The sequence below is a fragment of the Bos indicus x Bos taurus genome, chromosome 4 (assembly GCF_003369695.1).
Source record: "Bos indicus x Bos taurus breed Angus x Brahman F1 hybrid chromosome 4, Bos_hybrid_MaternalHap_v2.0, whole genome shotgun sequence".
NCBI lineage: Eukaryota > Metazoa > Chordata > Mammalia > Artiodactyla > Bovidae > Bos > Bos indicus x Bos taurus.
The window spans coordinates 44,865,440-44,889,794 of record NC_040079.1 but is presented as its reverse complement, the minus strand read 5'-3'; the positions used below and the strand labels follow the sequence as shown (position 1 = coordinate 44,889,794).

The 24,355-nt window shown below is 50.6% G+C and overlaps 1 protein-coding gene across 8 annotated transcripts in view; it reads left to right on the top strand.

The window, feature by feature from the left end:
* Window positions 1–24,355, top strand: part of TNS3 (tensin 3) — a 222,654-nt gene that overhangs the window by 72,287 nt on the left and 126,012 nt on the right. For 5 of the 8 annotated variants that reach the window (XM_027539303.1, XM_027539304.1, XM_027539302.1 and 2 more), the window contains one exon: window positions 4,461–4,499. The exons of 1 other annotated variant lie outside the window; for it this stretch is intronic. Coding sequence is in view for 3 of the 7 variants with exons in the window: in XM_027539301.1 (XP_027395102.1) it covers window positions 4,461–4,499 (39 nt within the window). In the remaining 4 variants the exon portion in view is untranslated. Of the gene's footprint in view, window positions 1–128; window positions 458–4,460; window positions 4,500–19,529; window positions 19,617–24,355 lie in introns of those variants that run through there. 2 more of the 8 variants (XM_027539298.1, XM_027539299.1) reach the window with 2 other exon arrangements.

The following is a 24,355-nucleotide window of genomic DNA, read 5'->3' as shown; positions in this document are numbered from 1 at the left end:
AGGACGCTCACCAGCTGCCGGGGTTGTGCGGGCCAGTGAGGGCTGAGGAGGACCTGCAGGTGCCCCGGCCCTGCTGTGATTGAGCCACCAGCACCCCCGTGAGGTTGCCCTGCTGAAGGTGACGCAACCCTGTTTTCATCCGCTGCCACTGGTTCAGACCACCTCACACAGCAGGCGAGGGGCTCAGTGAGGGGGGCGCTGCCCAGTCCCTCTGAACGTTGGGGCCATGCACTCCGGGAGCTGTGGGCCTGCTCAGTTTTCAGCTCCTTCTGTGAGCTGGAACTGGCCCTGCAGAGGCCAAACGCTAAGGCAGCACCGGCTCCTTCCTGCTGAGGATGGCCAAGGCCACCTGCAAATGACCGAGCACCTTGGCATTTCCTGTTGTAAAATGAAAATAGCAGAAGACCCCAACGGCATGGTGAGGGCTGTGGTCAGAGGAGATGGAGAGAGAAAGCAGGTAAGCCTGTCCCACCATCACTGACCCGACCTGAACCCAGGACGGCCGCCCTCAGCACGGTTCCCTGGTGTCTTCATCCTGAAGGGGGAGGCAGGCAGAGCCTGCAGCCATGGGGGCTCCAGTGCTGGATGTGGCCCCTCAGAGAAGCCCTGGTTTCTGTCTCTGGTCAGCCTGTAGGCTGCTCGTGTCCCTGAGGCGGAGCAGGGCGGTCCATGTGAGAAGATGCTGTGTCCTCACCGTTGATTGCTTCATGGTTCTGCCAGACTGTGGTCAGCTGCTGCGTCCCTCTTTCTTATTCTAAGGAAATGTATGAGATTTCCATGTGGTTCGCATCCTGGGATTTGGTTTGAGCCACACTGAAGGGACATGTGTCAGTGTGTCCACTTGATGAAGGTCTTTACTACAGTAGGTGTTTGTAGTTCTTGATGTAAACATTAGTTTTCTCTGTATGTAAAGGTTGCTTTCCTCCCAGACCATCCTCTTTTCTCTCAGTTGGTACTTCTTGTGCATTTTTGTTTGCAAATTCATTCTGACTCCAGGTCCTTCTGCAGACATGTGCGGTCTGCATTTCACAGCAGTGTGTGTTAAAACAGACAGTAGAGCTGGTAATCGATTCCCTGGACCAGAGGCTCTTTTCTGGCGGGAATACAGAGCTGTTGCTTGACATTTGCTCCCCTAAACTGAGGGGCTTGCTCCCCTGAAGTGGGGATCCCCATGCTCACTTTCTAATGAAGAATAGAGTTTATGCAGTTTGTGTTAGTTGGTGTCTCCTCCCTGAGGACTTGTCTTTTTAAACTGTTGTTTTCTGTGAAGGACAGTGAGTGCTTGACAAGAGAAGGTACTTAGTATAAATAAGATGGGGGTGTTGATTGCATAGCTCCTAAGTGATGTCAGCCTTCAATGGGGCTTATTGTGATGGCCCCGGGAAGTGGGATTTGGGGAGCCCCTCTGCACGGAGCCCTCTTTCGTTTTCGGGAAGACACCCTGGGTCCAGGCCAGGTGGTGGGTGTCATTGCATTTCACGTGGCTGTAGGGGATGTGGGAGATGCAGGACATGCTTGACTTCTGGATAGTCCTCCTCGTGATTGCTGTTTTTAAAACTCGAACTTCTGATATTACACAGGGCTTTTGCTCTTGTTCTCTTAACAAACACATCTTCTAGATAATTACTGGACTTTATTTTTCAGGCCAGTATTAGACTTAAAGAAAAATTAGACAAGTAGTATAGAGAGTTAACCTGTGCCCACTTCTCTCCCTAATTTCCCCTATGATTAATACCTTGCATTAGTGTGGTACACTCGTTATATTTGATGAGACAGTACTGATACATTATTAATTCTAGTGGCTTCCCTGGTGGCTCAGATGGTAACGACTCTGCCTGCAATGTGGGAGACCTGGATTTGATCCCTGTGTCAGAAAGATTCCTTGGAGAAGGGAATGGCAACCCACTCCAGTATTTTTGCTTTGATAACTCTATGGACAGAGGAATCTGGCAGGCTACAGTTCATGGGGTCACAAGAGTCAGACACGACTGAGCAACTAACACTATTACCCATAGTTTATAATTTACATGGTGTTATATACATTCTAGGATTTGAACAAATGTATAATGACATGTATGTGCAGCTTCCCAGGTGGTGATAAAAAACCTGCCTGCCAGTGCAGGAGATAGATGTGGGTTTGATCCCTGGGTTTGGAAGATCCCCTGGAGGAGGGCATGGCAACCCACTTCAGTATGCCTGCCTAGAGAATCCCATGGACAGAGGATCCTGGCAGGCTACAGTCCATGGGGTTGCAAAGAGTCGGACATGACTGAAGCAATGTAGCACGCATGCCACATAATGATATTTATTCACCACTACAGTAGCACAAAGAACAGTTTTCCTGTCCTGAAGCTCCACCTTCGCATCTGTCCCCTAGTCCCTGGCATCCACTGATCTTTTTACTGTCCCCATAGTTTGCTTTTGCCAGAATGTCACAAAGTTGGAATCATATGGTATGCAGCCTTTCAGATTGGCTTCTTTCATTTAGTAAATAAGTATTTAAGGTTCTTGCATATCTTTTCATGGCTTGACAGCTCATTTCATCAGCTGAATTGGTATTCCACTGCATGAAATATGGGTAGTGCTTTGTCAAAGGCAGGAGCTCTGATTGCTTGCACATTTCTCACCAGTGTGCTAAGCATTTAGTGAAGGACCAGGGCATGAGCCTGCACCAAGTGAGATCTGTACACAGGATAAAATGAATCACCGTGTTCCATGACCACGCGGCTCCTTGTCTGACCGCCAGCACATCTATCCTATAAGCATCTGTGCGTGTGTTCCCAAACATTGTTCGGGCTTCCCTGGGATTCTCAGTGTGGAGTGAAGCAACCCTCAGCTCAGTGATTCTGTACTGGGAGGGGGGCTGCTAAGTGTATGGGGAGAGGGGCTGCCAGGTAGAGAGGAAGAAGAGGGGGTGCCAGGAGAGAGGACCCCTGTCCCAGACGAGAGCATGAGTCAGAACCCTGGTGGAGTAATGATGTGTCCCAGACAAGTGAATGACTGTGTATCATGTTCCTTGAGGAACTTTGTAAGATAAGCAAGAGAACTATAAATAGTTGCCATGGCAAGAACCAAGGGTGCACTGCTGCCCACTCCAGCCCACAAGGACAATTAGTCAGATCCCTGGAATTTCTGCTGCCATTACACATTTTTAGAAAACTCTTTGAGGATTGAGCCACGAGGGGTCTGGGGGGAAGAAAGTCAGGAGGAGCTGAGTCCGGCTTGCAGGTGCTAGAATCCTGGCCGTTCAGAACTGCAGGAAGCAAGCCTGATTTCTCACTTGCTGACAGCCCTTTCTGCTCAGGGAAGGCTCCGTGTTCCTGAGAGGAGAAGCTGCCCTGTGTCAGCCCCTGTTCTGAGCACCACAAGCTCTTACTGCCTCCAGTTCTCTGAGGAGGGAACCAAAGCCCAGAGTGGTTGGAGCCCAAGGTCCCATGGCCAGGAAGTGGTGGAGCAGAAGACCCCACCCCCCACAGACAGACTTGAGAGCTGGGGTATTTATCCCACTGGGTCTGTCGTCATGGGCGCCCGTAGCTGTGTTTCTTCTGACCTCTTTGCAACTGTGGCCTCATCACATTGGTCTGTGTGTCTTTCTTAACGTGCTCACATCTGCGGGGGCCTGGGTGGAGTCAGAGGGACTCCTTTCCCACTGTCTCATGTAGTAAACTCCAGCCTAGAGTGAAATGTCCACATTTAGACTCTGATTTTAGTTCCACCTGTGGAAATAGTTCTAGAAAAGGCATTCTGTTTTATAGAGTATGCAGGCTCTGAGTGTGTTTGTGAGATGCTGGGGCAGCTGGAAGACCCCCAGGCAGACCTCCCTCCCCTCCGTCTGCTGGCCCTGCTCCCTGTGCTCCCAGGTGAGAAATGCTTTGCACTAGCTCAGAAGTTCCTGGCCTGGGAATCCCCTGGTGCTGCTGCTAAGTCGCTTTAGTCGTGTCCGACTCTGTGCGACCCCAGAGACAGCAGCCCACCAGGCTCCGCGGTCCCTGGGATTCTCCAGGCAAGAACACTGGAGTGGGGTGCCATTGCCTTCTCCATTGGAGTCCCCTGCTGCTGCTGCTAAGTCGCTTCAGTCGTGTCCGACTCTGTGCAACCCCATAGATGGCAGCCCACCAGGCTTCCCTGTCCTTGGGATCTCCAGGCAGGAATACTGGAGTGGGTTGCCATTTAGGCCTTCCAAATTAAACATGAAGGTCCTGTGTTTATAAGCAGTGGGCATTTCTCTTGAGGAGAGAGGTCCATGGTTTTAATGACATTCTCTGAAAAGGATAAGGACTTTATGAAAGTGAACAAAAATCTGGACTCTGTAAACTCTAAGTTTTTCTTGTCTTGAGATCCTGAAGCTGTGACCGTGAATATGGTCAGAGGTGCTTTCAGGCTTGGGAGCCTCACCTGATTGTGATGCCGAGTTTCTTCTTGAGAGCACCCACCGTTTATCATGTTTCTTCTCCCTTTAGGTGGTGAGTCCCCACTGTGTGCAGGTCCACCTGGAACAGGTAAGTCATTGGCATTTCCTTGAGACTCTTCCTGCCGCGCCGTCTTTGTGGAGTCTTCTGCCAGGATCCTGTCCCTCTGAGCTGTGGCTTTTGTTCACAGAGCTCTCTGTGGACCCTGGACCACCTTGCACTAGCTGTTTGCATACTTGCCTAAAGATGGGTGAAGCATGCACTCCTTTGTAAGAACTACCTTTCTGATCAATTAGTTACTTCAGGAACTCATTTTCCTGAGCCCAAGTTTCCCCTGCTGTAACACAGAGATGCTGCTTGTGCATTTTCTTAGTGATAAGGTTGTGGGCAGAGCACTTGTGTCTCGGGTGTCTGCGCAGAGAGCACAATGTGTTGGCTTTGGAACAGGAAGCTCTGACCATCTTTCTATCAGATTGGAGGTAAACAGTGATAACACTTTCACTTTGGCAAATCTTTATCCTTGTCTGCTTTCTAAATGGAAATGTTCTTGAATGTCACTGTGCCTCTGGGTGTTTTCTTTTGCCGCCTCCCACCTCCTTACTGCCCCCCCCCCCACGCCCCTCCTTGTGAGGCAGGGGTGGGGGGTGGGGGCGGGGGAGGTCAGCCTTTTGTTAGTAACTTAGTAGCGGCTTGTAGGACTCCTGGCTCAGTGCACTTCCAGGACAACCCTCTTCTCTTACTGCAGATTGCGAGTGTGCGCCTTTCCCAGCCTCACCTGTGAGGAGGGGAAATGGGTGTTCCCTGGTGCCTCCTCCAGGGCACCATGGAGTCTGGACGTGGCACCATGCCCTCAATCCCAGTTTTGCCATATACAGATTCCAAAGTCCTGCTGTGGGTTTTGCCCACCTTCCTGCTTCCGGGGCCTCTGTTGGCTGAGAGCCCAGTGGCTTCTAGAGCCAGAGCTGGTTTTTCCCTAGAGCAGCAGTAGACACCCTCCAAAGGGCTCAGCCCTGTGTTCTGCATGTGTCTCTCTCTCCTAAAACTCAGGAAGTGCTGTGTCCCTCCAGGCTGCTGGAGAAATAAATAAATGGTAGGAAAGAGGTAGGCAGGCCAGCCTGGCCTGTGCGCTCCATCTGCCCGTACTGGGCTGCTGCTGCTGCTGCTGCTAAGTCGCTTCAGTCGTGTCCGACTCTGTGCGACCCCATAGACAGCAGCCCACCAGGCTCCGCCGTCCCTGGGATTCTCCAGGCAAGAACACTGGAGTGGGTTGCCATTTCCTTCTCCAGTGCATGAAAGTGAAAAGTGAAAATGAAGTTGCTCAGTCGTGTCCGACCCTCAGCAACCCCATGGACTGCAGCCTTCCAGGCTCCTCCGTCCATGGGATTTTCCATGGGCAGGGTGGTGTAAATGCACCAGCTTTGTCTGGTGGAGATTTAGTGAAGGGCTTTCAAGTACACGGTGTCGCTTCTCAGGGCAGAAAGCACAAAAGCAACTTTTTCTCTCCTGGCCCTGCATCAGTCAAGATCCTTTTAGCACCATGACTTGGCATTTTGGATTGGTAAGGATGGACCTCCAGATTACAGCAACCGTCCCCATGTCACCTTGGGAACCAGACGGCTGTGTGGGTCCTCACCAGGCCACTGAGACCCTGGTTCTGTTTTTCCCTTTCTTATAGTGATTGAGTACCTGCTCTGTCTTAGACATGTTTGCCCAGAGGTCACCTTGGCTCACCCACCTAAGACATGAAGAACCTGAGAAAAGTTAAATAGCTTTCCAAAGCCACAGACATTGAGAGGCCTTCACCTCTGACCTTGGCTTCTTTTGCTGGCACCTGACAGTGAGAGGTGAGACAGGTTCATTGGCATAAACAGAGTTTAAAATCAAGGATATACTGCATTTTAAAATCAAGGATAACTGTGCAGGGAAAAACTCATATTCTGTCAGTGGAGCTCAAGAGGAAATTAGTGGTAATTTAGTGCCACTGGGGTTCAGACCCAGCTTGGTATTTCATTCTCAGAACATCTCTATCTGATGGACATTGTGGGTGAGTACCTTCCCCAAGGTGGCATTGCTCACCTGTGGGAAAATGGTCAGCAGAAACGTGGATCTCAGGTGCCCAGTGGCCCCGCCATCCCACCTCTTTCCCAATGCTGCTTAAACTTACGCAGGGTCCCCCTATCCTTCCAGCTTCCTCCTCTTGGGTTATCAGTGGTTGTGGGGACTCATCATCAGCCTTTTAGGTTTGGGAGAGGGAGCTGTGTCCTTATTCACCTGAAGCTGTGATGGTAGTCAGCTCTAGGGTGTGAATGCCCCTTCCCACCCATCTGTGCCCGGCCCTCTGACCACTTTTGTGCCTGGGACCCTTCACCTGGCAATCACCTGCTATGCAGATGTCACCTGAGAGCAGGGAGTCCTTCTGGGCAGAGGAGGAATAGCTCCATCTCAGCCCTCTTTAACTCTGAGCCATCAGGTCTGCCTGAGTTCCTGGGGCCACAGCAGCCTGGAGCATGTTTCCTTGAACACACTTGGGCATAATTCACTGTCCTCACTAGAGAGGAGAGGTCGGTGATGGGCTGTACCAGCAGGATGTGACAGCCTCCCATGACTGCTGCAGGGGGCCCTGCACTTGAAGTTATGCTGTGTGAGAGTCTTTGCCAGACTAGGCACCTCTGTGACTGCCTGGGGTGTTTGGAACAGGGATTCAGGGATCCTTCATGTGTTTGTCGCACTCTGAACCCTTGGCTGTTTGCGTTGATGCTCAATTTTCTAGGTTTTTTTTTTTTTTCCTGGTTGTAGATCTTCAGTTTATTGTGATGGTTTAAAAGATAGGTGTGAAGTTTGGCTAAAAATGGCAGGCAGTGGGGCTGAGAAAAAGATCTGGGAGGCAAACCTCCTTTTGTAAATGTTAACTTAGCTGATGAAACCATGCAGACAGGCTCCAAGTTTCTTGGAAGCCAGTGTAAAAAGGAAACCACGTTATCGGCACGTGCCTTATCAGCAAGGAGGGGAAAAGGCAAGTCAGTGGAGAAAGTGCCGTGTGGAAAATTGTTCAGGGTGTTGACTGTGTGTGAGACAGGTGCCGAACCCCGCTGCCCAGAAATGCTCCCCCTTCGTCCCAGATCCAGATGAATTACTGTTTTAGAGGAATATCAGATACGAGCTTTGAAGTGCATCTTGCTAAATCCTTAGGCACTCTGTGGCTGTGGCGGTAGGCACGGCGTTTAGAATAGAAAAGGATAACGGCACTTCACTGTCTGTTTGGGTCACACTTGTGGACTTCCGTGGCATGTGTTCTGCTGGGTTGTGCAGTGGACGCGTCACTGTTTCTCTAGGTGACCATGATCATTAGTGATGGGAGAGGTAGCCAGGCTCTTCAAAACTGAGTCACTTGTGTGCTCTAGCTGTTTCTGTAGATCTACATGCACGTTCACAGGCACGTCCAGCACAGAGTATAGCAGTGATTCCAAGCGTGGGCTGGAGTCAGCTCAGGGTCCCCCCCAGGCTGTGACAATAGAGAGCTGCGTGACCTTGAACTGAGCCCTCCTACTTCTGGGATCTGCTTTCCTCTTCCATAAAGTGGGGATGCTACTACCTTCCTCGCGGGTCATTGTAAGGATGATGGGATGAAGTAATGTATGAAGATTCTTAGCACCGGCTCTGGTATAAGGAGAGTACACAGTGAGTGGGGAAATCCTTATTTGTTGTTCCGTGAAGTCAGGAGGGCGATAGAGGTCTCAGTTCCCGCTGCCTTTGCTGTTTGTGTTTTGTCTTTGATCCTTGTTCTCTTGCCATCTGCCGGGGAGAACCAGTTTGATCGGTTTCATCGAGTGTTCCCTCTGCTGCGGGAGGGTGAAGGCACCTTGACAGGCTCTTCTGAGACCTTGATTCTTGTCATCTCTCATTTAGAGACTTAGAGGAACTCAGGAAGCCCATGGAAAAGAGCCTGTGGTCAGGATGCAGGTGGCGTGAGAGCCTCCAGATGGTGGCAGGCGGATTGATTACAGGATCTTTTCACGACACAGGCCTCATGGAGCTCTGAACTTGGCCTGACAGCTTTTCACTGACGCGCGAGGCAGTGGTGTTTGTTTTTCCATGTTATCTTTGCCCCTCCAGTGCTGCCCGAGGGGGTGCATTCATATCAGTGCACCAACGGAAACTCATTCCTGGGTGCAGCTGTAGCTTTCGCGGGGACCCTGGGAGTCCATGTGTGTGAACCACCCACACAGCCACACCCACGGGAAGCACACATGGGCCTCTGTCCAGGCTGGAGAGGCCCCGGAGGAGCCAGTCCTGCGGAAGCCCCTCGCTGCTTGGTGTCTGAGTGCATTCTCTTCAGAGCAGCTGCCGTCCTTGAAAGAGGCCGTGCCCCCGCCTCCCGGGGCCATGTGCGGGCGGAGGGCGGCAGTGTCAGGCCCAGCGGAGGGCGCAGGTGCAGGCCTTCACCTGGCGGCTGGCACGCACACAGCCCATTGTTTTGCTCAGCCATTGTGGTTTCTCCAACTGGAGGAGAGGTTGTATAAGAATAGCTTCTGAAATTTGAGCCAGCTGTTTACTGAACTCGGGCGGCTTTATTTCTCCTTGTTTAATTAAAGTGAAGACAATGGGTAGTTTCTGCCAAAGGTGACATTAGGAGTCACATTACACTGTCTCAGGCTACAGTTTCCAACCTGCCTTCTGACAGCTACACCTTTGTATTTGTGTGTATGTGCGTGCATGCTTAGTCGCTCAGTCGTGTCCGACTCTTTGTGACCCTCTGGACTGTAGCCTGCCAGGATCCTCTGTCCGTGGGATTCTCCAGGCAAGAATATGGGAGTGGGTTGCCGTTTCCTCCTCCAGGGGATCTTCCTGTCCCAGGGATTGAACTCGTGTCTCCCACATCTCCTGCATTGGCAGGCTGATTCTTTACCATCTGAGCCACCAGGGAGCCCCTTGTTTAATAAAGTTGGCTTAAACTCACAAAGTCAGAGGACGTGGTCATGAAATGACGTTGACAGGACGGCTCCTTGACTGTTGAGGACACGGGCCCGTGAGCATGTGCTGTCATCGTCACAGTTCCCATGATTGACCTGAGACAGGTTCTCTCAAAAGTATTGAATTATTTCAGTAAGGATGCCCGCCAAATTGGATAATTAGGAGTTTGAGATACAAGAAAAAAAAACATACTCTGATGATATTCCCTTTATTTTACTGCAAAATTAGGTGACAACGACAGAGTACAGGCTTTCTGTTGGTACTAATTTGTGAAGAAGTGTTACTGAAGCTCATGGAACCTTGTCCCTCCTGCTGGCTCCCATCCATAGCAGGCTCTCTGTAGGAATTTCTTGTCCTCGTCTATAAGTGCAGATATTTGATTAGATGCTGGTTATTCCTGGCTATAGACTGTTTCTGCTTGTGTAGTGAACTTCAGAAGCACAGACATGGGTCTGCATACCACAGCAGAGTCTTAGCTGAGTGATAGATGCTGTTTTCTGAAGGTCAAAAGCACGTGTACACGTGTGCCTACACACATGTAGGGATGCACAGCTGCCCCTTCAGAGGCTGTCTGTCTCATTAGAACATATTTGACCAGAATTGGTAGCTCAGTGAGTAATGAATCTGCCTGCAGTGTGGGAGACCCGGGTTGGGAAGATGCCCTGGAGAAGGAAATGGCAAACCACTCCAGTGTTCTTGCCTGGAAAATCCCATGGACAGAAGAGCCTGGTGGGCTGCAGTCCATGGAATCGCAAGAGTCGCATACAACTTAGCAACTAAACCACCACCGCGATGAGATTAATTTGTTTCAGGCCAAAAGACACTTGCAAACTTCCTTGTTCTTTAATCCCTCTGATCTTAGAAATAGAGAAAAGTCTCAAGAGTCATTTCAGATCAAAGGCCAAGTCTTCCACTTGGTCAGTGGAACCAAACTTAACATCTATGTTTTTGGTAAAAAGCCAGGTGAAACTCGAATAAAAATATGCATGATGCTGTATTCCCAGAGTTCAACCTTGAAACTAAGTCTTCTGATTGCTCTGCACCAGGTAGCCTGTCTATACAGGGATGAGTCATCTGAGGAGCCCCGTGGAAGATCCTTGAGGGGGTATATGGAGACTGAAAGGCCCAGTTAGGATGAGAGAAGCCTGGGGAATACACCTGGACTCAGGGGGCTGGGACATGCCCAAGGTCAAATAACTAGAAACGGGGGACAGGGGTGAGGCCAGAGCTTGTGGCAGTATCTCCACTGGAAAGGCAGGGTGCTCTAGCCCTGCGGTGCTGCTGAGGGTTTGTGTTTGCTCTGGGGAGCCCCAGGCCCTATGTCTCCAGTTGCTGCATCCCCGTGGGTGTACATGCTGGCGGCTTCTGCATATTCTCAAGAAGTATGGATGGACAGGAGTGCCCAGGGATTTACAGCTTGGGGGAGCAGTGGGAAGCATTGAGAAAGTGCTGGAGTTGAGGTGCAGTCTGGGAGCTCCCTGTTCTTGAGATTCATGTGCCCTGGGGACCCAGATGTCCACTAGCCCCTCCAGGGCAGCTCAGAGCAGGCCAGGCTCCTGGACTGGGTTGATGACTTTGTTACTTCATTTCTCAGTTGCTTGTTTGTTGTATTTTTTTTCTCACTTCAGAGTCCTTTTTGAAGGCTGGGGAGCTGGACTGGCATGAAGTCAGTGTGAGTTCACACTGGGATGGGAAGACCTCTTCCATTCCTTTCGGGAATCAGCAGGACCCAGGCCAAACTGGTCAGGGCCAGCCAGTTCCCGTTACAGAAGGGGCCCTGACCTTTGCCCAGCCTCTGCCTGCAGCTGCCCTCAGCACCTCCCCTAAATGCTGCCCTGAGCCATCCCTGCACCTGGGTGTGCGTTCCCGTAGATCTCCAGGGAAGGGGCACCTGCCTCCAACCTTTTCTAACCCCAGGCCAGACTTCGGTCTACTCTAACTTTGATTTCACCATTCCCTTCCACACCTGAAATAACACCCAGGCTTTGGCTTTTTTTCACCTTTGGGGGTAGAATTGCCAGGATTTCTGGGAAGTGACCTGGTAAAAGAGGCCCTGATGGTGTTTGCAGTTCTTTAGTGGGGACTCCGGGTCAGCCACGAGGAGGCTTTCCTCAAGTCTCAGTTCAGGGACCTTTGAGAAAGAGGGACAACCCTCCACAAATTAAGGGAAAACCACCCCTTTTGGAGCCGGGGTTTGAGAGCTGGTGGCTCCCTGCTGTTGCCAGGCCTGCCTGCGGGTGTGAGGAGAAGGCTGCAGGAAACACATTAACCCATGGCAGCATGGAGCCCAGCTAATGATTAAAACCCACACCAGCCGCCTGCAGTCACACCAGCAATTGCTTCTCTGTGTCTGTTCCTGTCCGCCTGTCAGGTGTCAGTGTCCTCTGCACGTCCACCCAGGTATGGCACAACTCGGTGTCCCTGTCCACCCTCATCCTGGGTCCCCATGCCCCATGCTCTGGGCTGATGTGACCAGGGCCAATAACTTCCAGAGTGACAGCTCCTCTCCCAGGGATGGGCCTTTGGAAATGTTTCCAAGTAATGACAGGGGTGTCCCCAGGTCCAAAGGCTGGAAGTCTGCAGTGGATAAGAAAACTCAGGTTGAGTGTTATTTATTTTCTTTTATGGCCCTGAGTCTATTGCAGTCACAGGTTTTTAAGTGTGGGAGGGACGCCTGAAGACAGTGGTTTTGTGTGATTGGTGGTGGAAATAGCAGTGACCACTGAAAGGGAAAACCAACTGCTTATTTTTCAATGCCTTGAATTGGGATGGAGGAGAAGCGTCATATTACCAAAGCACTTGAATTACCTGCATGTATTTTTACCTGTAAGGAGAGTATTCCTTTAAAAAAGCATAACAGCGAACTCCCCCATAGAGAAGTCTCTGCCGCGGAGCAGTGGACGAGGGGTGGAGTGACTCTGGCTGTCAGATTGGGATCCCAGGTTGGGGAGTCAGATTCTCCCCCAAATTCTACATGCCCTCGGGCCCTCCACCTGGCCCTCTCCTGGGAGCCAGGGAGCGTGGGGATCCAGGGGCCTGTCTCCAGAACTGGGTTTGAAGAGCAGGTGTGGAGGCCAGGACTGGGACCTCTAAGTGTTGCCTGGATTGGTGTTGTCACAGTTTTCAGCTTTGTGACTTTGAGACTTTTGCTGGGGTGCTAAGGAACCAACTTGTGAAATTTGGTAAAGAAAAGCAATCAAGCATTCAACCTTTTCATGTTTGATCTGTACCTCAGAGTTCAATATAGATGAAGGGAGAAAGCCTTATTTGGTGAGGAATTCCGGCTGACAGATGTCGAGAAAGTGATAGAGTAGCCGTGTTTCAGACCGCTAATAAGGGCGGAGCAGCGCTCTCTAGGACGTGACCTTCTGTAACTGGCTTGGTCACAAAGGGAAGCTGGTGGGGTCATGTGGGCCTCATGTGAAGGATGTTGGAACATTGATTACATATTTGCCCCTACCAGAAATCAAACCAGAATCAAATTAAGCCAGACCCACCCACGACTTACCGGAAATACAGGGCCAGAGCGATCTGAAAAATAATTCCAGAGAGGTCAGCAAAATCCAGAAGGGGGAAATTCTACTTGGTAAAGAGAACCCCGGTTGTTTTTAAATATGCTGCAGGAAGAGGAGGAGGAGGAACTTGTGTTGTAAAGGAACTGAAGAAACAGGTTAAATAAACATGGTGAGACTTGATGTGGATCCAGTCACAGTGTCAGACTGTGAAAAAACAAAACCAAAACAATACTTGTAAGACAGGGACGTTGGAACATTGATTACATGTTTGTGTACAAATATGATGATGTATTTGGTTTATATTAAGGAACGATTGCTAATGATACTGGTATTTTTTTTTCTCTATTCTAAAGATACTGAAACACTTATTAGACGAAGTGGTATAATGTCTGGAGTTGGCTTTACAGTGGTTCAGTGAGGGGCTGTGGGGGTGAGTGTGTGGATGCAGTTTATCTGGGGGGTATTGGAAGCTGGGGCACCTGAAGCTCCGCACCCTTGTCTCCCGCTCCCAGGGTTATTATGCAGGATGTGGGTAGTGTAGGCACAGAGCTCAAGGTGAGCAGGTGACTGAGGCCCAGTGGCCAGGAACTGTTCATCATACGCATCGCCCACCATGTTCTGAGATACACTGCCAGCTCCCCACCCTGCAGTCGTTTCCCACATGTGAGGGCTCAAGGCTTGCCCACCAGTGGCCAGTGTGGTCTCATGACCAGCTGGCCTCTGGAAGGACACTGTGTCTGCTTGAGGAAACGCTTCACTGAAATCCTGCCATTTTCATCAGCACAGGACCCAGAGGGGATTGATATATTGTTTTCTAAAATGGCAATGTTTGCTTCATAAAGCTTTTTAAAAACATTCTACATAGAAGTGAGTGTCAAACTAGCCAAGGGCATTCTTACTCTTTGAGAAATTTATACAGCTTCCTTTCCAAAGGGGTTGATGTTGAATGAGTTAAACTCAATGTCACAAACGACTTTGGAAAATGAAGAGTTAAAACGGACTTGAGGAAATGAGCTCCCTGTCCTTGGGAATATTCAAGTAAAAGCTGACAGCATTGCTGCAGTGGTCATTCCGAATGTGATTGGGAGACTGGGGTTTCATATTGAGTGAAAGTGACAGTGAGGGACGCTTTAATAAAGTCATCTTACTATGTGGTAACGAGGTTTTAGTACAAACCGAGCAATGCACAGATGGTTTAGTCAGTGGTTCTCAAAGTGTGATCTCAGCCCAGCAGCAGCAGCAGCAGCATAAGTCTGGGAACTTAGAAGCACACATTCTCTGACCCCACCCCTGTCCCCAGATCTCTTTACCTAAGCCTTCTCTGGGTGGTTGTGCTGCCAGCTGAAATTTGGGCGCCTGAGAGAAGGAGATGTTTTCCAGGGGAGGGCCTACTCTGAGCAAGGCTGGCAGGTTGTGGGAGCTGAGCGTGGCGATGACTGAGGACCCTGCAGCCTGCGGGGTGGGCGAGGGTGCTGGGCTGCCTCACTGAGATCCCTTCCTCCTGGGAACGGTCTCTCACCTCCTGAAGCCCTTCTCTTCCCCCGTGTTGTGTAGACAACACTGTGGTCCTTTTGTCTGTGTTCTAGAACACAGAGCCAGCTTCGTCAGAGTCTCTGTCTAAAAAATGCTCCAAGCAGCTCAGCGTGTGGCGTCCTAAATCCTCAGGTGAGAACAGAGCTCCAGCAGAGACAGTGATGTGTCTTTAGAAGGAAGCATGGTGGCATTCACCACTCAGCGTGCCATCCAAGGAGGCAAGAGAACTCCGGGGCTTAGCTTCCTAAGGAGTGTAAAGCATCCTCGGGATAAAGAAATGACATCCTGTCAAGTTACAAACGTGACTGGGTTAGACTGTGATTAGGATTCTTTTCATGATATTATTGGGACAAATTTATTATGTGGGGACATTAGAATTGGGAAGTTTTCCAGGTATTTCTTAGGTGAATCGAAGACTGAATCATCTACAAATAACAGGTTCAGTTACAGTCACTCCTCATTATTTGTGGATCATATATTTGCAAACTTGCCTATTTATGAAAACTTATTTGTAATCCCCAAATCAACACTCACTGTGATTTTGTGGCCATCCAGGGACATGTGCAGAAAGGCAGAAAATTTGAGCTGCATGCGGGCACTCACCGGCTGTGTTGTACAAGGCGCCTCTTGTTTCAGCCCTCAGACGAAGAGTAAACAGGGGTCCTTCTCAAAGTGTATTTATATTTAGTGCCACATTTTGGGATTTTTTTTTTTTGCTTTTTGTTCATGATTTCTGTTTACAATGGCACCCAGCTGTAGTCCTGAAGTGCTAACTGGTGCTTTGAGGCACCAGAAGCCTGGCCAGTGTCATGGTGACTTTTTAAGAACATGACAACCTTGAATGAACTATAGTCGATCAGTTATTGATTTAGGGGTCCTCAGACCTTTCCCCTGATTTGCCCATCAGAAAGAACAGACCCTGACTCACTTGCAACTGCCTCCCCCTGAACCTGCGGTGAACACTTCATGTACAAACCTGAGAGGTGGGCGGGAGGAGGGGCCAAGCTGGAAGAAATCCATGGTGGAGGGCTGAGTGGTCTGGGCACTGGGGCAGGATGGGCCTGCCGGACAGGACACTGCCCCTGCTGGACACCCCAGAGTAGACCCACATCTCTGCTGCTGAAACCCTGTCTCTGCAGAGAGCTCTCACTCGCCCAGGCTGAGTGACCCTACCCCAGGTCTAATAACACAGGTCCTCACCTTCTAGAGACACATCCAGTCTCTTCCTGGGCTGCTAGTCACTCCTGGGCTGCTCCTTCCTGCATTGTTCATGTCCCTGGCTGGGGCTGAGAATGCTCCTGTTGGGAATTTGTTGGTGTCTTTGAGACCTGATTCCCCAGGCGTGGGGTGTTCTCCATCACCATGGAGGAAGGAGTAAACAGCTTGTCCTTGGGGCACCACACCTGGCCCTGTCTACGACCCCACCAGAACTCACTGCCCCTCCCCATTGTGTTCCTCTCTTGTGATATACAGGAGCTGGACTTGGACCGTCTCTCCATCAGGGCCCTCAGATGGTGAAGGGTCTGCCTTTGAGCTGATACTGCCAGGAGCCATGGGGACAGGGTCCTCTTGACTTCTCCAATCCTCAGAAAGCCTAGAGGCTCCCACCCTTGACCCATTGCACAGAGGTTAGAGCTGGTGCTTCAGTTCAGTTCAGTCTCTCAGCCGTGTCTGACTCTTTGTGACCCCATGGACTGCAGCACACCAGGCCTCCCTGTCCAACACCAACTCCCAGAGTTGACTCAAACTCAAATGTCCATTGAGTTGGTGATACCATCCAACCATCTCATCCTCTGTTGTCCCCTTCTCCTCCCACCTTCAATCTTTCCCAGCATCAGGGTCTTTTCAAATGAGTCAGTTCTTCACATCAGGTGACCAAAGTATCAGAGTTTCAGTTTTAGCATCAGTTCTTCCAATGAATATTCAGGGCTGATTTCCTGTAGGATGGACTGGTTGGATCTCCTTGCTGTCCAAGGGACTCTCAAGAGTCTTCTCCAACACCACAGTTCAAAAGCATCAATTCTTTGGTGCTCAGCTTTCTTTATAGTCCAACTCTCACATCCATACATGACTACTGGAAAAACCATAGCCTTGACTAGACAGACCTTTGTTGGCAAAGTAATGTCTCTGCTTTTTAATATGTTGTCTAGGTTGGTCATAGCTTTTCTTCCAAGGAGTAAGAGTCTTTTAATTTCATGGCTGCAGTCACCATCTGCAGTGATTTTGGAGCTTAGAAGAGTTCCAAATTCTGCTCACATGACAGGTAAGGGGACAAGTGGCCCGATTACCCTCACCCCTGTGGTCCCTCTCAGGAACCCCCTGCTGTCCTGTGAGGACTGAGCTGACCTAAGACAGACACTCTGGCTCCCCACCTCGGGGTCTCCATTGTGTCTGGACTGGAAGGAGACCCCAGGTGATTTCCTCTGGAGGCCTTCCTGCCAGGGACAGGGCTGTGAGGGCCACTCACACCCCTCCCTCTGTTATTCTGTGAGAAGAAGTGAAATGTTCTTGTTATGAAATAACTGATTTAAAAAAAAAAGACTGCTTGTTTAGATGTAATTATAAAGTGGGCCCATTGTGAATCTTCCACTTAATTTAAGGGGCGTACCAGACTATTTCATAAAATGAAATCTACTGGACAGCCACTAGTGTAGACAGCTGGAGGGGAGGTTCTCACAGTGAGGGATAGGGGATGGGGCTCTGGTTATGGGCGGCTCGTGGTTCAGTGCTGCTTGCTTTTCCTCTTGTGAGTGTCAAGGGAGTGAGTTGAATGCAGCCTCAGACAGGCTGGGTCACCTGTAAAGCCGCAGTGTCCCCACAGCCTGACGTGTGTCCAACCACTACCTCCCTTATCCTTTTGGCCTCCTGGAAACTTGGCACCCAAGGAGCATGACATTTCAGGAGCTAATGGGGTTATCAGGCGCCTGCTTCTTTCTGGTCCTGCCTTGCTCTTTGACTTTGATTTTGTGTTTGTTTATTGGTTTTGTGCTAATTCAAAAGGACAGAAGGCAGGCAGGCCGGTGGGTGAGCAGACACCTGTTAGGTTCTGGGACACCTGCCTTCCCAAGAATCCCAGTAGGTTTCCTGGGGGAATTTAGGAGGACAGAGGCGGGGGTGGGGTGGGGGGGGGTGGGGCACTCTGGCTTTGCCCTTTCTGATCCCCACAGAGGTGGGATTCGTTGGCGCCAGCAGGACGCAACCCCTGCCCTGTGCGGTCCTTCCTGACCCCTCTCTGGTTCCTGCAGGGTCCTGGCAGGAGGCCCTCAGCCGGAGCCCGTGTACATGCTGCCACTGAGCCCTCGGCTCCACTGTGGGACTGGCCCCCCTGGCGCCTGTGCTCCCAGCCTCCCCGCTCCTGCTGAACCACTCGTGGGCCACATCAGGCCAAGGGCAGGGAGGGGGCAAGATGGGAAGAGGGAACTGCTTCTGGAAGGAGAAGTGGGCCATGCTCCCCAGTGCAGTGAGTTCCTCCCCAGAGGGATCTGCAGGGCCTCCACTTGCACTTGGCACTGAGTCCGTCCCTGGCGCCTCTCCTCTGTTTGCTCCTGTCCTCACTCTGCTTTAATGGGACTGTGAAAGTTACATGGGGCACTGAGCCCTGACCCTGGCTCCCACGCTCTGCTTCCTGGGGGTGGCCGCTGCCTGCCCTGCAGACCTCTGCCCACCAGCCCCTCTGGGACATCAGGCTTGATTGTGAAAGCATGGTTTCCGCTGCCTGTCCTGGGCCTCCCTCCCTCCCTTCATCAGCCTCCGAGTTCCACATAGCTCAGACCAGCCTACGCATCTCAGAAATCTGAGTATTTGGTGACAAATAAGCATAGACTTAGTTTCAGAACATGACTTAGTGACCGAACAACAACAAATCTTAGCGTGAACAAAACCTTGCTTCTCATAGTTGAGCTTGGGGGCAGAATGACGTTACTTTAGCTCAGTTGGTAAAGAATCTGCCTGTAATGCAGGAGACCCTGGTTCAATCCCTGGGTTGTGAAGATCCCCTGGAGAAGGGAAAGGCTTGCCCACTTCAATATTCTGGCCTGGAGAATTCCGTGAACTGTATAGTCCATGGGTTTGCAAAGAATCAGACATGACAGAGTGACTTTCACACACTTTTAGTTTCCTAACTTCAGAGGGGTGTGTATTTTTCTAGTAATTCATGGTAATTGTTGCTTACTTGTAGGAGCGTTAAGAAAAAAATTCTCAAGGTGGGCAATCCTGATAATGAATCTGTTTCTGGTCTTCTCATTCTGGAAGGGAACAGTGTCTTGCTGGCTGACTGACGTTGGGAAAGTTTCTTTGCCCAAGTCTTATTTCTTTGAATGGAGCTGTGGTCTTGGCAGGTTATTGCATTTAGTGTGGGCTTGTGGGCAAGTTTCACTTCCATGGGCCAATCCCTCCCTGGCACCCAAACACAAGTATTGAACGTAAAGCTGAGATTTATTTAGCTTTTATTATCTGCTAGATGCCATTCTTAGCTCTGCACATTTCCTTATTTAATCCTCCCAATACCCCCACGTTCCAGATGAGAAAACTGAGTCACAGAGAAGTAATTTCCAAAGGTCAGACAGCATGGGTCTCACCCAGGCGTTAAGGTTCCAAAGCAGGTACACTTCACCCCTGCACCCTACGAGCCAGGTGGTGAGTAGTGAATGAATGAGTGAACACATGAAGGCCTTCGTGTTTGAACTGGATGTGGCTAGTTGTTGCCTTTTAAAAGATTGTAATTATTTTTTTTTATTTTTGTGGTTACGCCATGTGGCTTACAGGATCTTAGTTGCCCAACCAGTGATCAAACATGTGCCCCCTGCAGTGGAAGCATGGAGTCTTAACCACTGGACCACCACGCAAGTCCCTCAAAAAGTTTTAAAACGTATTTTTAAACTGTTTGTTCAAAACCGTCTGTTTTCCTGGAGAAACAAACAGAACGTGCAGAGCTGTTTCAGTTGGTCTCCTTAAGGGAACCCCCACCCCAGTCCCCAGCTGGGTGATGACATTTATGCACTGCCACCAGGCCCTGTGCTTCCTTGTGAATCTGGCTCTGGTTATGCAACGTTCCTTTTGTTCCTTTTTGCGGGACCTTTTCACAGCGCCAGTTTCAGGGCTGGTCAGCATGGCTGGGAGCAGCACACAGGTCCGACGACTCTGGGAAGCTGGGGGCCGTGAAGTGTCCTCGGGCCCTGCCAAGTTTCTGGTATGGTAGCTGCGAAAGGTCTTTCTTTGCTCTTTACCCAGAAGGTGGAGGGGGCGAGGGGAGGTGGGAAACAGGGGCGCAGCCCAGGGATCCCAGTGCCACCCTTCACCGTGAGAGTTGGGGGTAGTGAGCCTGGGGAGGGAGGCCTCTGCTTCGGGTTCCTCACTTTGCGGGGGGTGGGGGGAATCTCATTAGATATTTCCATGGGGTGACTTGGGGGGTCCTGTGGGTGAGAACATGTGTTACCGAAGCCTGTACCTGGGCGAGTGCAGCCTGTGAGTCCCAGCCAGCCAGTGAGCAGAACCCACCTTTTATGGTCTGTGGGGACAGGCTGTCCTTGACCGTCACTGGGTTGTCTGAATTGGTGCTTCACTGCCTGGCTGTTCGATGGACAATTTCTTCCTGATAGCCAGCCACCCCCTATTTCATTGATTCCATATGGTACAAACTTGTGAAGGTATAGAGAGTGGCTACTCTTCAGCTATTATTCTTTTAGATGATGAGTCCATTTAAGCCACTTAAATAATAAATAAATATACCCTATTTAGTTTTAGTAGCCTGAAAATAACTAGATATTCATTACTGAAATGTAAAACAGTATCCTCCTGCCTCTTAAAATGGCCAGGGCAGCCCTCTGTTGCTTTGAAATGACTGCTGGGTTTATTCTTTCCCTCATCCTGCAGACCCCAGTGCTTTGCTGCCTGCTGTACTGTGTGGCAAGGGGACATGGGAGCGTCATCCCCCCAACATAGGCTTGATTCTCCCCTGTGCCAGGCCTGCAGTGTGTGCGTGTGTGCGTGTATGGGTATGTGTATGTATGTGTGTGTGTTTGTGCTTGTGACAGAAACAGGCGCTGTTGCATCTTCACAGGGAAGCATCCGTGGTCTCCCCACCAAGCCGTTCTTTTTTTAAAATTATTTTTTTATTTGGCTGCACCGGGTCTTAGTTGCAGCATGTGGATGGAATTTAGTTCCTGGAGCAGGGATCGAACCCAGTCCTCCTGCATTGGAAACTCAGAGTCTTGGTCACTGGACCATGAGGGAAGTCCCCCGAGTGGTTCTTATTAAGGCACTTCTTCTGTTCTCATTTTCCCCTCATCTCATCTCATGGTTTCCCAGAAAACACATATGTTACTGTAAATGTTAATAATGCATTTACTCTCTGCTGGGCCCTGTTCTGGGTATGTGACTGGCCTTTGCTGCTTTAACCTCAGCCACCTTGCAGAGAGGTTGCTGTAGTTATCAGCCCATTTTCTGGGTAAGGAGCATGAAGCACAGAGAGGGCAAGGTGCCTGCTCAAGGCTACACAGCTGGAGCATTTGGAGTTCTGTTACCTGTTCTTAGAGGCCTTTAAAACTAAGGGAGAGTGGAAGCTGGTAATGCAGGGGCACCTTGTGTGGCTAACCCTGGCTCTGTGTCAGTTGGCTGTCCCTATGTGGCCCTGTAGTCACAGCTTCCTGGGGCAGGAAGGGACTCCCGGAGAAGCCCAGAGGATGGCCATGGCGAGGAGTGCGGGCATGGGTCTAGCCCTGGCCCCACGACTTAACTCCTGTGTGGCGGGTCTTGCCTTGTCTTTTCCTCCACTTTCTTGCCCTGGGGATTGGAGGGTGACAGAGCGCATAGCCTTATAGCTGCTGTTGTCTCCACCCCTCCCTGCAGTCCAAATCAGATCCCTCTTGTAATCCTTTCAGGTGGTCCCCTAGGCTCCACTGAGGCCCTCAGTGATGTGGCGTCTGTGCTGTGTCACTCCTGCGTCGGGTTTGTTAAGCACCATTTTTTTTGTAGAAGCCTATAGGAAGCCAGTGATCTGCCTCTCACATTGGCAGATTATTATTGGCACTCATTACTGGCGACGCAGGGTCTTTTGGTTTGGAGACGGTTGCTGGCTGTGACAGCAGCTCCCTTGTCCAAAGCCTTCAATGGCACTTTTGCATTCAGAGTAAGGCCTTCAGGGTGTTTGTTTCCTGTGATGCATCGACTACACACCTTTTCCTTGAAAAAGTATAAGATACTTGGCATCCTGTCAAGATAGCAGAGGTTTGAGTCTTGGTTCGAGGTGGTGCAGGGATACTTGACAGAACCAAGTAAATGTCAGGCCAGCTGGGAACCCAGGGCCCTGGAACCCTATCCGCCCTGGGGAGTGAGTAGTTCTTAGGAGATGTTGCCCAGTGGATGGGGATCCCGCCTCCCCCTCTCCTCCAGACACCCCCCATGTCTGTGAGCCAGGGGCCCCCAGGCACTGTGGAGACCTGTGTTTATTCAACCCAGATGGGGCTGGCAGGGTGTGTTCCCCGGGGAGCTCCAGCACTCCCACTTTGGACATGTGCTTTGGCCTTCATCCCCAGAGAGCTTCCAGCTGCCTTTTCACCCCAGTGGTCCCCACCAGGACCCCAAGGCACCCTGTTCTCTCCCTCTGTTGTTTGGAAGTATGTGGCTGGCCCACGTCTGCTCCCAAATGGTGGCTGGCCTGTCCGAACCCCATCCTTTCCTTCTTAGAGAGGCGCAGTTATCAGGGGCAAAGCAGTTCCCTCCCAGAGGTGCTTGGGCCAGTGTCACCAAGTGCTCTGGACTGAGCCTCTGCTGGTCTCGGCCAGTGGCGCACCCATCTCTGTCCTCTTTAATAAAAGAAGTTTGTATCAGCATGCAGATGTCGTGTTGGTTACTATCCTTAGTTGAAAGATGGGCACCTGGCAGCAAAATTGCTGTTGCCTATTTCAAATATGAAAATAACCCCATTTGGAAAATAAATGAGTTGTAATACTTTGAAAAATATGTTGAACAAGAGAGCCCCCAGGCAGGTCATCTGATTCTTTATCGGGTGGACGGCTCACTAGTCTCTGCCTCGGAACCATGGACTCGGGGATTTCAGGGCTGGGCCGGGCCTTCTGAGCACTAGATCCAAAAGTTGTCATTTTATCAGAAGAGACTGATGCCCAGGGAGGCCAGCGGCTTCATTGGAGTCCCAGGACCACATACTGGTCCAAGCAGATGAGCTTTGGGCCTCAAGCAGCACCTTTAAGGAGAAGCAGTCTGGGCCTCGTTGGGTTACCTTTCATAGGTTAACCTTTACCACGGGTCCCACCTGTGTCTCTTTCCTTTTTCCTTCTTTTTCTTGGTGCCTTGAGAAGTTGCAAGCTGTGACTAGCACGTGCCAAAGGGGACACAGGTGAAGGAGGCTGGGCGGGGTGGAGGGGGGTGCTGCATTGCCCTGGAGACAGGGAGACTGGGAGGAACTGGGAGGTGCCCGAGTTGCTTTCACCCAGGACACTGGCACTGATCCATAGAGGGCGGTGGTGGCCTGCAGGGCTCAGACTCCAGAGGCTCTCCAGGAAGGCAGGTGGGCAGCCCTCTTCTTGCAAAATAACACGAGAAAAGGAGTTTGCAGCACAGATCTAGGGGCCCGGGGTCTACAAGTAGAGAGGTTTCTTTAGCCTTCTCCAAGGTCAGGATGCAGGATAACTTATGAGCAAGGAACCGTCTTCAAGAGACTTCAGCAAGGTAGTTCTCAGCCATTTTTCTTTTATTGTAATATAATTGCTTTATAATGTTCTAACTTCTGCTGTATAACATTGTGAATCAGCCATATGTATACATATATCCCCTCCCTCTGGAGCCTCCCTCCCTCCCCCGTCCCACCCCTTTAGGTCATCAGAGAGCACCGATCTGAGCTCCCTGTGTTATACAGCAGCTTCCCACTAGCTATCCGTATTACACATGTTAGTGTATATATGGGCTTCCTAAGTGGCACTGGTGGTAAAGAACCCGCCTGCCAGTGCAGGAGACATAAGAGACATGGGTTTGATCCTTGGGTCAAGAAGATCCCCTGGAAGAGGGCATGGCAACCCACTGCAGTATTCTTGCCTGGAGAGTCCCATGGACAGAGGAGCCTGGCAGGCTACAGTCCATGGAATTGCAGAGTCAGACACGGCTGAGTGACTAGCAAAGCACTATGTATGTGCATCAGTGCTTCTCTCCCAATTCATCCCACCCTCTCCTTACCCCCTGTGTCGTAAGTCCATTGTCTACATCTGTCTCTCTCTTCCCACCCTGCAAATAGTTCCATTAGTTCCATTTTTCTAGATTCCATATATACATGTGCATTAAAATAAATCAGACATTCTTAAGGCATGAACTGTACTGTGGTGATAGATGAGGGCTTCAGCTTTTTAGCCCCAAGAGTAGATAAATGCTTTACTTCCAAGTAAAGACGCATAGAAATGTCACATGTTACCTTCCTGACAAGTGCAGTGTTTGGACAAGTCGGGCTGCTTCCAGTCGGCGTGAGGCGTGAGCTCCCTGAGCAGCCACGGGGCCTCTCTCCAGTGTATCTGGGTCCCACCCACTGCTCATCATCTGCTTGGTTCCAAACACAGCCCCAGAATGAGGTTCTCCCTTGCTGCAGGATTTCGTGCCCATCAGATCTCAGAACCTGGCTTAGAAGTGGTGACTCACTCATGATTCCTCTGTCCGTCTAGGCTTAGGGCTAGACTTGCTTCCCGGGGAAAAGCTCCTCTAGCTTCACTCGTTTCAGTCTGACCCAAGGACAGGCTGGGCAGGATGGGCTGTGGACCACCAAGGGCCGGGGGATCGAAAGAGTCCATGGTTTTGGTGTCAGAAGTTGCGCTGCCTCTTAATTCTATACACCTAAGAGTCCTGAATGCCCTTTCCCCAGCTGTGAAGTGAGGACAGTCATGACTTACTGGGGTTCCTGCTGAGAACCAGGTGCCTGGCCATGAATGG